Source organism: Watersipora subatra, chromosome 11, assembly GCF_963576615.1.
Source record: "Watersipora subatra chromosome 11, tzWatSuba1.1, whole genome shotgun sequence".
Classification (NCBI taxonomy): Eukaryota; Metazoa; Bryozoa; class Gymnolaemata; order Cheilostomatida; family Watersiporidae; genus Watersipora; species Watersipora subatra.
Genome location: NC_088718.1, coordinates 32,964,027 through 32,979,373, shown reverse-complemented (window position 1 = coordinate 32,979,373; position 15,347 = coordinate 32,964,027). Strand labels below are relative to the sequence as shown.

At 32.0% G+C, this 15,347-nt stretch overlaps 1 protein-coding gene across 1 annotated transcript in view; it reads left to right on the top strand.

The window, feature by feature from the left end:
• Positions 1 to 14,225: 14,225 nt before the first annotated feature.
• Positions 14,226 to 15,347, top strand: part of LOC137408223 (actin-related protein 6-like) — a 67,854-nt gene continuing 66,732 nt past the window's right edge. The window contains exons 1-2 of the mRNA XM_068094645.1: positions 14,226 to 14,365; positions 14,752 to 14,869. Of these exons, the coding sequence (XP_067950746.1) occupies positions 14,295 to 14,365; positions 14,752 to 14,869 (189 nt within the window). The 5' untranslated portion in view covers positions 14,226 to 14,294. The remainder of the gene's footprint in view (positions 14,366 to 14,751; positions 14,870 to 15,347) is intronic.

Below are 15,347 nucleotides of genomic sequence, written 5' to 3'. Positions count from 1 at the left end.
TAAATAATATTCGGTTGTATTTGTTACCAACTTTATTTCGATATAAAGTATATATGTATATTCAATTGTAAAAGATAGAAAAAAAAAATTTATGTCAGATCTTCTAGTAATTTAACAATTTGGGAAGTTCCTTGAATATGTACATTGTCAACACCTTCATTTTCTTCGTTATTAAGACTTTTACTAATTTTTTTTTTTTCATTCCAATCATATCTATCTAGTATAGTTTTTCAAACTACATGATCTCGCGTATCTGTTTCAGAAATTTTTAGCATAACTGTTAGAAAATCTTCTATTGAACATCCTCTGCTCCAAAATATTGCAAAGAGAAGACAGTAATCTCCACATGTTGTTGAAATAATTGTTTCCAATGAAACAACCTTGTTGCCAATGACGTGCAACTAAATTTTTGGTTCAACAATTCCATTTCTAATTATTTTTTCAAAAACGGTAAAACCAGACCGTTATCGTCATGACAATAAGAAACACACCGAGTTTGTTCAACGCAAAGAAAAGCGTCAGGAATTTTGTGAGAGTAAGAGTTGCTAAACAATTTTACACCTATCTTGTAGAGAATTTTGTTCTGAATAAGATACATTTAAAAGTAAAACGATATATGTTTTCATTTTTTGAGATATTGCTTAAATACTAACGGTATATCGGATTTTTTAGAAAATCCGTTTGAATTAACTTGGGCAGAATAATCGTTTGGTCAACAATTAACGTGGTAGCGAAAGAGTTAATATACAAGTGAGCAGTGATTATAAATGTATATATAATAATAAAATGTGAGTAAGATAAAAGCTACTGAAGATACAATAAACAAAGCTAGGATTGTGCTAGTCCATGTTGATATACAAGGGAGCAGTGATTATAAATATATATATATAATAAATCGTGAGTAAGATAAAAGCTACTGAAGATACAATAATCAAAGCAGGATTGTACTAGTCTATGTTGATGTACAAGTGGGCAATGATTATAAATGTATATATATAATAAAATGAGAGTAAGATAAAAGCTACTGAAGATACAATAAACAAAGCTAGGACTGTACTAGTTCATGTTAATATACAAGTGAGCAGTGATTATATGATTATAAATATATATATAATAATAAAATGAGAGTGAGTAATGTGAGTATATATAATAATACATTTTATTATTATATATAATTATAATCACTGCTCACTTGTATATTAACATGGACTAGCACAGTCCTAGCTTTGTTTATTGTATCTTCAGTAGCTTTTATCTTACTCACATTTTATTATTATATATACATTTATAATCATTGCTCACTTGTACACCAACATAGACTAGTACAATCCTAGTTTTTGTTTATTGTATCTTCAGTAGCTTTTATCTTACTCACATTTTATTATTATATATATTTATAATCACTGCTCCCTTGTATATCATCATGGACTAGTACAATCCTAGCTTTGATTGTATCTTCAGTAGCTTTTATCTTACTCACATTTTATTATTATATATACATTTATAATCATTGCTCACTTGTATATCAGCATGGCCTAGCACAATCCTAGTTTTGCTTATTGTATCTTTAGTAGATTTTATCTTACTCACATTTTATTATTATATATACATTTATAATCACTGCTCACTTGTATATTAACATGGCCTAGCACAATCCTAACTTTGTTTATTGTATCTTCAGTAGCTTTTATCTTACTCACATTTTATTATATATACATTTAAAATCATTGCTCACTTGTACATCAACAGGGTCTAGCACAATCCTAGCTTTGTTTTATTGTATCTTCAGTATCTTTTATCTTACTCACGTTTTATTTTTATATATTCATTTATATTCGCTGCTCACTTGTATATTAACATAGACTAGCACAATCCTAGCTCTGTTTATTGTATCTTCAGTAACTTTTATCTTACTCACATTTTATTATTATATATACATTTATAATCGCTGCTCACTTGTATATTAACACGGACTAGCACAATCCTAACTTTGTTTATTCTATCTTGAGTAGCTTTTATCTTACTCACATTTTATTATTATATATACATTTATAATCACTGCTCACTTGTACATTAACATGGACTAGCACAACCCTAGCTTTTATCTTACTCACATTTTATTATTATATATACATTTATAATCATTGCTCACTTGTATATCAACATGGCCTAGCACAATCCTAGTTTTGCTTATTGTATCTTTAGTAGTTTTTATCTTACTCACATTTTAATATTATATATACATTTATAATCACTGCTCACTTGTATATCAACATGGACTAGCACAATCCTAGCTTTGTTTATTGTATCTTCAGTAGCTTGTATCAATTATTCTAAAGTGCTGTAAAAGATCATCAGGAGTGTTAATAAAGTACTGAGAATAAGTATGTGTACAATTATTATAAAGTGCTGTAAGAGAACATCAGGAGTATTAATAAAGTACAGAGAATAAGTATATGTACAATTATTATAAAGTGCTGTAAGAGATCATCAAGAGTGTTAATAAAGTACAGAGAATAAGTATATGTACAATTATTATAAAGTGCTGTCAGAGATCATCAGGATTGTTAATAAAGTACAGAGAATATGTATATGTACAATTATTATAAAGTGTAGTAAGAGATCATCAGGAGTGTTATTAAAGTACAGATAATAAGTATATGTACAATTATTATAAAGTTCTGTAAGAGTTCATCAAGAGTGTTAATAAAGTACAGAGAATAAGTATATGTACAATTATTATAAAGTGCTGTAAGAGATCATCAAGAGTGTTAATAAAGTACTGAGAATAAGTATATGTACAATTATTATAAAGTGCTGTAAGAGATCATCAGGTGTGGTAAAAAAGTACAGATAATAAGTATGTGTACAATTATTATAAAGTGTAGTAAAAGACCATCAAGAGTGTTAATAAAATACAGAGAATAAGTATGTGTACAATTATTATAAAGTGTAGTAAGAGATCATCAAGAGTGTTAATAAAGTACAGAGAATAAGTATGTGTACAATTATTCTAAAGTGCTGTAAAAGATCATCAGGAGTGTTAATAAAGTACTGAGAATAAGTATGTGTACAATTATTATAAAGTGTTGTAAGAGAACATCAGGAGTATTAATAAAGTACAGAGAATAAGTATATGTACAATTATTATAAAGTGCTGTAAGAGATCATCAAGAGTGTTAATAAAGTACAGAGAATAAGTATATGTACAATTATTATAAAGTGCTGTCAGAGATCATCAGGATTGTTAATAAAGTACAGAGAATAAGTGCATGTACAATTATTATAAAGTGTAGTAAGAGATCATCAGGAGTGTTATTAAAGTACAGATAATAAGTATATGTACAATTATTATAAAGTTCTGTAAGAGTTCATCAAGAGTGTTAATAAAGTACAGATATTAAGTATATGTACAATTATTATAAAGTGCTGTAAGAGATCATCAAGAGTGTTAATAAAGTACTGAGAATAAGTATATGTACAATTATTATAAAGTGATGTAAGAGATCATCAGGAGTGTTAATAAAGTACTGAGAATAAGTATATGTACAATTATTATAAAGTGTAGTAAGAGATCATCAAGAGTGTTAATAAAGTACAGAGAATAAGTATATGTACAATTATTATAAAGTGTATTAAGAGATCATCAAGAGTGTTAATAAAGTACAGAGAATAAGTATATGTACAATTATTATAAAGTGCTGTAAGAGATTATCAGGAGTGTTAATAAAGTACAGAGAATAAGTATATGTACAATTATTATAAAGTACTGTAAGAGATCATCAAGAGTGTTAATAAAGTACTGAGAATAAGTATATGTACAATTATTATAAAGTACTGTAAGAGATCATCAAGAGTGTTAATAAAGTACTGAGAATAAGTATATGTACAATTATTATAAAGTGCTGTAAGAGATCATCAGGAGTGTTAATAAAGTACTGAGAATAAGTATATGTACAATTATTATAAAGTGTAGTAAGAGATCATCAAGAGTGTTAATAAAGTACAGAGAATAAGTATATGTACAATTATTATAAAGTGTATTAAGAGATCATCAAGAGTGTTAATAAAGTACTGAGAATAAGTATGTGTACAATTATTATAAAGTGCTGTAAGAGATCATCAAGAGTGTTAATAAAGTACAGAGAATAAGTATATGTACAATTATTATAAAGTACTGTAAGAGATCATTAGGAGTGTTAATAAAGTACTGAGAATAAGTATGTGTACAATTATTATAAAGTGCTGTAAGAGATCATCAAGAGTGTTAATAAAGTACTGAGAATAAGTATATGTACAATTATTATAAAGTGCTGTAAGAGATCATCAAGAGTGTTAATAAAGTACTGAGAATAAGTATATGTACAATTATTATAAAGTGCTGTAAGAGATCATCAGGTGTGGTAAAAAAGTACAGAGAATAAGTATGTGTACAATTATTATAAAGTGTAGTAAAAGTCCATCAAGAGTGTTAATAAAATACAGAGAATAAGTATGTGTACAATTATTATAAAGTGTAGTAAGAGATCATCAAGAGTGTTAATAAAGTACAGAGAATAAGTATGTGTACAATTATTCTAAAGTGGTGTAAGAGATCATCAGGTGTGGTAAAAAAGTACAGATAATAAGTATGTGTACAATTATTATAAAGTGTAGTAAAAGACCATCAAGAGTGTTAATAAAATACAGAGAATAAGTATGTGTACAATTATTATAAAGTGCTGTAAAAGATCATCAAGAGTGTTAATAAAGTACTGAGAATAAGTATGTGTACAATTATTATAAAGTGCTGTATGAGATCATCAAGAGTGTTAATAAAGTACTGAGAATAAGTATGTGTACAATTATTATAAAGTGCTGTAAGAGATCATCAAGAGTGTTAATAAAGTACAGAGAATAAGTATATGTACAATTATTATAAAGTGCTGTAAGAGATCATCAAGAGTGTTAATAAAGTACTGAGAATAAGTATATGTACAATTATTATAAAGTGCTGTAAGAGATCATCAGGTGTGGTAAAAAAGTACAGAGAATAAGTATGTGTACAATTATTATAAAGTGTAGTAAAAGCCCATCAAGAGTGTTAATAAAATACAGAGAATAAGTATGTGTACAATTATTATAAAGTGTAGTAAGAGATCATCAAGAGTGTTAATAAAGTACAGAGAATAAGTATGTGTACAATTATTCTAAAGTGCCGTAAAAGATCATCAGGAGTGTTAATAAAGTACTGAGAATAAGTATGTGTACAATTATTATAAAGTGCTGTAAGAGATCATCAGGAGTATTAATAAAGTACAGAGAATAAGTATATGTACAATTATTATAAAGTGCTGTAAAAGATCATCAAGAGTGTTAATAAAGTACAGAGAATAAGTATATGTACAATTATTATAAAGTGCTGTCAGAGATCATCAGGAGTGTTAATAAAGTACAGAGAATAAGTATATGTACAATTATTATAAAGTGTAGTAAGAGATCATCAGGAGTGTTATTAAAGTACAGATAATAAGTATATGTACATCTAATCTGATTGTATGTCTTACTTTTACTATATCTCACTAAAAATAATGTATGTTTTGATTGTAGACAGTTCATTCTCATTCGACAATGAAAGAAGAAGAAGAAAATTGGGATTGAATGAAATTCAATAGTCTTTTTTATATTATGTTTTAGCATTTTTATATACAAAACTTTTATTCAATAACATATCCATTGATAGTAAGTTTAAATCCCTATGATATATCATCAAATAAACTATATAAAATTTAATCATAATATCATTTCCTTAACTCATTACTGTCTTGATATACAGAGTTTATAATCTTTGTTTAATTTCTCTCTGAATTCCTTCAGATTGCATGCTCCGTCAATTCTGAAAAGTTTTAATCCTGATGAAGACTTAGAGTTCATGTAAATCTCACTTCGATCCAATATCATGAGAGCTGGTGTCAACCATTGAAATGATGAGGGAATGTTATACTTTTGAGGTTCGATGATCGAACATAATACCACACGCTCTCCCTTACGTTCAACGAAGAATTGCAACGCAATCTCACAATTGTCATTTTCTTCAGACTTATTTGCTTGTATTACTTCTAACGAAGCTGGAATATCCAAAACTTTTAGATCAATCCATTTCCATGGTTCTTGCATTTCCTCGGTTTTAAAAACTGTTGCAATAGGTGACGTAATTTTCTCATCTCCTTCCATATAATTTTCCTTGGATTCGAATAACCGCTTTACTACCGAACTTTTTCTTGATGATCTTTGTAATGACGTAGTTCTGTTCAATCTAGACTTGGTTGGTCTTCTATAGTCTCTTTGTTTCATATTCAATTGGGAAGTTCTTTCAGAAATAATGTCGATATTCATACTATTGGAAGTTGACTCCTCAGAAGCTCCAGTAACAATCAACACTAACTAATAATACTTCATCAATTTATACATTATCTTTAAAAAAGTAGTGGAACCATAACAGCGATGGATAATTTCAGAATTTATGAAGTTTACAATCAAAATGAATATTCGTTCGCAGACACATCATTCTCATTCGGGATCGGAAAAAAGAAAATACATACAAGCTCCGACGATCTCGAAATCCATCCGCCACCATCCGTCAACCCGTCGCCACCGAGCTCTCCGTCAATCCCCGAAACGGCACGGAAGAGCGACCTCTACCGGACGCCAACGAAATCTGATAATCCCAAATACAACCGCGAATCGTCTCGCGGCCCGACTCACCACTCGGCCACCGACACCACCACCGCGACGTCACCAACCAACTCACACCATTACTCACTCGCACCACGAATCACACAGATCGCCATGACTCACACCATGACTCAACACCGCCTAGCTCCGCCCCCCAACTGTCAATCAAACAGATCCTGATGTGATGTCACTTCCTGCTCCCTAAGCTCCGCCTAGTGTGTGTAGATCTGCTCTCACTATACTACTAATAAGTATGCAAACCAATAAGTATAGAAATTGATGAGTTTTAATATACTAAAAATCAAGGAGTATGGTAACATGCACATTTTTTGAAACTGCAATTCATGACACTGACCTTGACATAGCACCTGCAAGCTATCAGTTCAACGTTCATTGACGCCTGGAATGAAACGTCATGGAGCCCATTAATAAGCTTAAAAAGTTTGAAATAATATGAACCAACTTTCACATTATTATTGCAATTTTACAGAAATATATTTCTTAGGCTGACATCATTTTGGTCATAAAAGCGATTAATAGAATTAGGTTCTAATCATTGCATAACATCACCTGTTCTAAGGCTATAACCAGCTTTAAAAAATAATTTACTTTTAACTATTTTCTGTTCTTACCACTACTGCATATGTGTGTAGCCTAATTTCTCAAGCTAGAGAAGCAATGACCCAGTAATCCTCTTTGGTTTTTGGTACAAAACTAGGTAAAATGTGTGAGCCATCATAGATATAGGCCTACATGTATGTACCTGCTACTGATGTTTACCATCTCAATCTTTAAAACATGTACCGCTTTTAACAATTTTTGTAGTATGCCCGGCGTTGCTCAGGTTTTCTTTCATTCAATTTTGTTTAACCGTTGTTCTATTGCTCAGGTAATATGTTTTATGAATTTCAGTAAGCTTTGTAGTGTTTGTAGCAATATTTGATTACACAGATGTAAAAGAAATGAAATTGGTATGTTGTGAAATTTCCAGCTGGAATGTGAGTTGGCATGAATTTAAGTTTGAGTTACTTTAAAGAATATATTTAGATTCCACTAAATATTTCTGCTAAACTTTCTAAAGATAGTAATGTTTGCTAGGTTTGGCTCCAAACTAGTTGGTTAAATCTACAGAAACAACGGAAACCTCAGCAAATTCAAAACAGTCCATTATTTTTGAACACCACTGAATAAAAACACTTTAGAATTTGGGCTAAAATTCTCTTTCAAAATCTCGACAAGCATTCTAATCTCAGCCTAATTGCATTGTCTATGTGTAATAACCTACCTGGCCTTACAGTTTTCCAGCTTTTCAACAAGCTCCCAGCATGTTGTCTAACTGCAGTCATGATGATAGAATAACAAGCTCTACCAACCAGAGCCCTTGTTACAAGCGACAGCATCTAAGATAGTCACAGACTCAAAGGAATCAAGGTTTTATATACTTGCAACTGATCTGCCATTCCCTACTACAAGCTGCAGTTGTTCTTCACCTACCTATAACCTCATTATCTTGTTTGTTAAAAAAACATGCACTGTTTGAGTACTGATCCGAACACAGGATAGTGAGGCATAAAATAAAAAATGCAGGTTGTGAAACATGTTGTGGTTAACAAGCAGTTGGCTTTGACAGCCAGTGGGAGGTGCTATTAGCCATGAGAGGAGTGTTGCTTTTTCTTGCTGGAAGGAATGCACTACTCATATTTGTAAACCAATCCAAATCTGCAAATCAAACCAACTCAAATCTGCAAATGAATTAAAAGGGTTTCTATAATTGGAAGCTCTCCATATGTGAGACGAGATAATATTATTATCATAATAATAATCTGATAATATTATATCATTCTTATATGAACAATATTAGTATTAATGGCAATTATAAGCATAATAAATAAACCTACAGTTTTGGGTATTACCAGTCAAGTAAAATCCAGTAAAAAATGAGCAGGTTAAGATAAGGAAATACAAAGATTTCATAGCTGTAGCAAAATTTTGCTATAATAAGACACGCATCCATCCGAAGCCACCTCAATCTTAGGAAAACAACAACTCACAGGAATTGAACTAGAATATTCGTCTTGCTGGACGAACGCACTAATTACTGCACTACTCTACCATCTTAAAACATTACGGAATAGTTGTACACACAATGATTACACATGATTATATCTCATAGCACAATAGGGTCAGCGCACTAGTAGAATATAGGATGCGAAAGTTACCAGTGGTGGTGGATACACTTGGATTTATCTGTTACCTGATTGACGGAATGGCGGTGCGTCATGATGGCCTGAGGAAACTACACTGTAGACAAAAAAACAAAAAGCTGCTCCATTAGGTTATGCAAATATTCTGCGAAAGGCGCTGTTGATTTTAGGGTTATGGAACAGATAGCAATTGAGGTCAAGTAAAAAATTCCCGAAGCAAAAGTGGATCTCACCCAAAGACGAGTTAGATCGAGAGAGCTGCAGCTAGATAGAGCGGAAGGAGATGGGCACAACGAAACCAAGATAAAAGTGGATTACAAAAACGTGTTACATTTGACCAAAAAGAAAATAAACAACAGTCAAATAAGAGTGTCAGATGGACAAGTAGCTTATGATATTAGTAATACATCTATCTTATGACTATCTTGGGTGCTCAAAGAATATAAATATACAGACTAAAGAGATGAAGTAGCTAATTCATTCGTTCAAATATAAGAAACTGGCTGGGTCCTAAAATCCAGAGAACTAGTATTTATAATTCGCGTGATCAGCAGCATGAATCACACCAAAAAAATGTGCTCAAATATTTCATAGTGTGAAACTACTAGCAGCTTTACTCCTCTAACTTGCATGAAGTGTAGAAATTGTAAATTTATTTGGCTGTTTAATGCTGAACTATCAGAACATGTCAAACTGAAGTATGTAAGTCACTAGTACTAAAAGGTAATATCATCATATATATTATACATGTATATATATATATATTATATTATTGCATCACTAGCATTCCGATGCGCAAGCAATTCACAGACAGTTTGCTTAAGCAAAAATGAATAAAAAAAAACAAATTTATTAACAAAAATCGTAGAAATAGAAAAAATGATTTTTTGTAAAATATCATCAATTTTTAAGCTTTAGTAAAAGCTTTACTTGTGTTGTGTAGGCATCCCTCAGGAAGAGGCACAAAAATCTTTTGCTCACCCTTCCCTTTCCCTATCCTATTGGATAAATAACTACTAATAGGTTAATTTTTTTCACAGAATATATTACAGTAACCTTAGATTAATAGGTTTTATAAGAACTGAAAAATCAAAAAGTGGAACAATGAGAAACAGAACAGAATGTTTTTCATGGTGAAAAGGAACTAAGCGATGTTTCATTGTTTCGGTGTTTCAACGATGTTTCAATGTATTCAACTGCATCTAATACTTAACTTTTATTTTTGCAGTTTCATGATTTAAAAAGGACTATTTACAATTATATGTTTTGTTTTATATCAAAAACAAATATCAAACAATGGAAGCTTAAACAATGCTCTATTCTCTCATGAAAAATTTTCTGTTTGTTTTCTTGTTTTATGATGAATTGTAATTCAAAATAAAATGATGGAATAATGATATAATAACAAACAAATCATAGTAAGTATGTTGTATTATATAATGTAATATATAATATGGTATTATATCATATAGTATACCACACTATACTCTAAAGTATACTGTACGATGTTTGTACTACGTTACAATAAGTGGTAATATTTTATATAATAGCTAAATGTTTAGCTACATAATTTAATTTATAACTTGACCTAATATAAATATATAACATAATACATATTAACTATGGAAGTGTCAACAAATCTTAAAGCTTGATCATTCTCATGCATTTGAATTCAAATTGTATTTCTTCTAAAACTCCACAAATCTTTTTTAGTAAAACTAAAAGATATCTAAACAAAGTTGTTGATTATATATGACTTTGTAACGGACGATTACTTTTTTATGTGGTCCATCATCACTTTTGCTGAAGTGATGATGGAACCAATGCGAACTCATTAATACGAAAAACAATTTGAGAATTAAATAGTTTGATCAAAAGCAATCATAACAAAATTCATCAAGGAAAATGCAACAATAAATAAAATGTTTTGGATTTTACAACATTTGCTAAATTTTTGAAATTAATGCTATTTCAAGGAGCATTAATTTATATGCTTAACTCTCAATTTTGGGCTCTACAAATATTTTTAATGTAGGCAACTAATGATAGTCAAGTGAGACTCAGAGTTTGGCACACAATGACATCACTTAAAAAGTTACATGTAGTTAAGCTGGTAATAATACATAGGCAGATTGGAGAGTAAGCATGAAGCTTGCCGAACTTCAGTTTTTATTGTGTAAGAATATAGCTAGGATATAATCAAGTGTTGTCAGCTTTATGTCATCATAAGTTGTGCTACCCGGCGTTGCCCGGGTAATAGAAAAGTCTTTGGACAGAAAATGTATTTGTATTTAACATATAACAACACTTGCCATTCTAACTTTCAAACTACATATCATGAGAAAAGTTTTTTGTCTTATAAACAATGAGAAGTAGTGAGAGTTGCTCGCTATTAGCCAGTTTAATAATGTGAGTGAACAGCCTCTCATGACGTTATGCTATGACCCGTTTCACACGCAAATCTGTTGGGTATTTTCTCTCATATACTGACTTATATTGGCAATTTCTGTGGTCTAGTGGATAGTGTGTCGGTCTGGTGATCGGCAAGGTACGAGATCAAATCTACTTCGATACAGAATCTTTATCCCAAGTATTTAAAATATAGAGCCGGAATGCTTACACACATACGTTGAGAAATATATATTGTGATGTGCAGTCATATGTGAAGGCCTATAATAGCAGTTTAATGCGTCTGCATTTGACTATGTCATTGATTATAACTATATGCTTGGCTCTATTGTAAGGATTGCTTTTGGAGTTTTTATCATGGAAGGGAAAAATGAGATAAATTTATTAATGCATTTTTGTTTAAGCAGTGTAATAAAAAAAGTGGACAATAAGTACGACACTGAGTTTTCACCATTGTAGTCGCAGAACAAAACCTTTGAAATGGAAATTGTGGCCTGAAAAAGGGCAGAGGCGGTTAGTCGGACTACTGGCACTCAGAAGTCAATTTTTACTAGTGAGTCCAGTCGCCCGAGGGGGTCACTGTTGTCTCCGATAGGGTCTCCCGGCAAACCGTAGACTTGGACTCTACTTCATGTCGTGGTGTAAGGCAAAGGTTACGGACTGGCCACCAGTACGGCCGTCGGTCTTGTCGTGGCCTTGTGTAGCGTTGCCCTCGGAGATGATGTGGTCGACGGGGTAAACACGCTCTTAGTCTCTGAGGTTCGGTCTGGGTAGACTGCGTTGTCCGGTGCTCAGCAGAGATGTGTGCTTGCAGAAGAGGCTGAGTTGTGAACACTTCATCACAGGAGGAGCAGCGGTGTCTGTGGACACAAGCATGCTTTTGTAAGTCACGCTCTTGTTACAAGAAAAGTCGCAAAAAGTGCACCAGTACTTCATGCTTGTAAAAGTGAATGAAATGTCAATCAGCGTTTACCAGTAGTTATAGGTTACCAGCATGCGTAATAGAGTTGGGGACGTATTCGCTAAGCCTATAATCCGGAAGCTTCAAATTACTGACTCAATGGATCTATATTATGTTCATCGCAATTCAGTCAAATGTGAATAGTAATTTATAAGGCACACGCTTAACACCTGTCCAATCTAGTGTATATGTGTGTTTTATACTAGTAATTATTTTTATGTTGACCATTTATTACTATATTGTTCTAAGATTTGCATGTTACTATATAAATACTCAGAAAACTATTAATAATCGTATTGCGTGATTAGTTAGTGACAAATGTTGTCGTTTTTGTATTCGAAATATGTTATTGTGGCAACAGTTGACCTAATTGCTGTGCAGCCAATCAACTGTAGATTTTTCCTTTGGGTAGCTATATAAACTTTCAGTTTTATCATTGCTGTAGTATTACTGCTTGGCATTGTGAGATATAACACCAATAAAGATACTGGTTCTTTACTATAGCTCTGCTTGATCTTTTAAGGCGACTAGCGTATAAAATTCTTGTCACTGTTTCTGACTTTAGTATTGTGATACCAGCCAGCGTATCATAGCTGCATTCACTATAAGTACTATTGGCCGAACACTAAAAATTATTGCAATTGGCTTACTAGGGTGTAAAAGTTAGGAAAGGCACCTACGAGTCTGTTTATCTGCTCACCCTTGATTCTGTTTATCCGCTCACTCACGAGTCTGTTTATCGGCTCACTATTGAGTCTGTTTATCGGCTCACCCTTGAGTCTGTTAATCGGCTCACTCTTGAGTCTGTTAATCGGCTCACCTACGAGTCTGTTTATCGGCTCACCCTTGAGTCTTCTAATCGACTCACCCACGAGTCTGTATATCGGCTCACCATCGAGTCTGTGTGGACTCGTTCTTGAGTTGAAAGTATAGGTCCTTTATATGTATAGTACAGTATATATAAATATATATATGTATATATATAGTGTTTATATATACATATATATTTATAGTATATATATATAGTGTATATATATGTATATATATATGTATATGTATATGTATAGTCCCCATAGGTCATTCCGTCATTCCCAGGTAGAATAATGCACACTCAATTTTTAGCAAAGTCTAGAATAGTATACCTCAAACTTCTTGGTAATGCAAATAAACCATAAAATACCAGAAGTGACATTCGATCCTGAGTGAAACATTAAAGAGTTTAAACAACCGCGTAAACATCGCTTTATATAAAGCCTCACTTCCGTTGACGGCATGGGTTCAGAAAATTTACATACACTTGCATCAAGCTGAATTTCTTTTACACTTCTTGAAGCTTAGAACCAGTGCTAAAAATATTAACCGGAAGACTTTTATATTAGTCTAAACTAGCAAAGAAGTCTAAATTTTAATAATGATTAAAATATTTATTATTATTACTGGCCATTATTCTAAAAAAGGATTTGACCGAGTATTTGACCGAGTATTTGATATACAATGTTGGAGTTATCTTTTTGAACATTTAGAAAAGAAAAACTCTCAATATATAGGACTCACCAACAAAGTAAAGAATGAAGAAGTAGAATTATTGTAGTTAAGAAACCCTAGCTACTTTTTGAAGAGGGTTTTGAAGGGTGAAAGTTAGTGTCTGAGTTACATATTATCAATTGGAGGCGTGGCATTTCCGCCGCAACAGCTGACTTGCTCTGACGTCATTGTCTGAACTTTCATAATCGTAAACTCAGATTCGACTCACGTTTATAGACCCCATTCTTACGGTTGCATGCTACTCATACATTGAGCTGGCTATAAGGGGGACGCTTTCGAAAGCGTATTGTAACCGATTAGCGCTAATGGTAAGAATTGAGGCTAAGCTGAATTTTGCGATTCTTCATAATCACTTTATCAAGCCGCGAAAAAGATTTCAGCATCTGAGAAATATTTCCTTCTGAATGCATTATTGCTACAAAACACAACCACAATAAATATTCGTATAAAAGAGGTTAATAATGGGTGTGTTGATCTTTGATAATGGCGCTGGCTCAGCTAAAGTGGAAATGGCGAGATCGACAAAACCTAGGTTAGCTCGACTTGTTTAGAACTGTTATTCCATATTTATGCTAACGTTTTAAACACAAGGTCGTAAGGTAAGCTTTCTTTGAATGACCAAGGATTATATTTAAACATTGTGTTTTTGTAAAATAGTAGTTTTCATTCGTTAAATCAATATATAGGCCTACAAAATCATATGATTTTAGCTTTAGCTCATGTGATAGATTAATACGTTCAAATCATCTAATAGTTTTCCTAAAGGAACTATGTGTTACATTGCAGCTAATCTGCTGCAAAAGATCATTCATGAATTATCACAATTGTTTTGAATGTTTTCTTTTAAGGATTCTACTCGTTGATGCATATTATCTAATATAATTATTTTAGGTTTATCGTATTTGTGCTTTGCTGTAGAGTTATTCCAAATTGTGTTACCAAAGCTAAAACGGTTCGGGCTCGCTGTTTCACAGGAGACCAGATAGATGAATGCAAAGATTTATCGGGGCTGTTTTATCTTCTGCCGTTTCAAAAGGTATTTGCTTTCGCTGTGACAGGAAGTTGATTATTTTGGACAACAATGTGACGTGGATGTTCAGGACTCTAAATAACCTTAATAAATTAATAATAATGAATTAAATATAATAACCATCAGTTAGCTAGTTGCTAGCTATAAGTAGTAAGTACTATCATGAAGTAACACTTGCCTTCTACCAGGGTTGGCTCGCTTTAAACCAGCCGAAAAACCGGTTTTTATTTTTTATTTGGTTTTTTCATGATTTTTTTGTGAAAAACATAATATTTTAGGCTCCTAGTGGTTCATGTGCGATCGAAATGCAATTATATGTAATTATCAGCTGTGGAAATTTATTTAGGACACAGTAGTAAATTGATGGCAAAGCTCAAGTTGAAACTACATGAAATCCTAGTGCAACAATGAATTAGTGAATTTCATTTTCAATTGGTTTTATCAAGTGATATAATGATCCCTTTAATGATTAAATATAAAAACC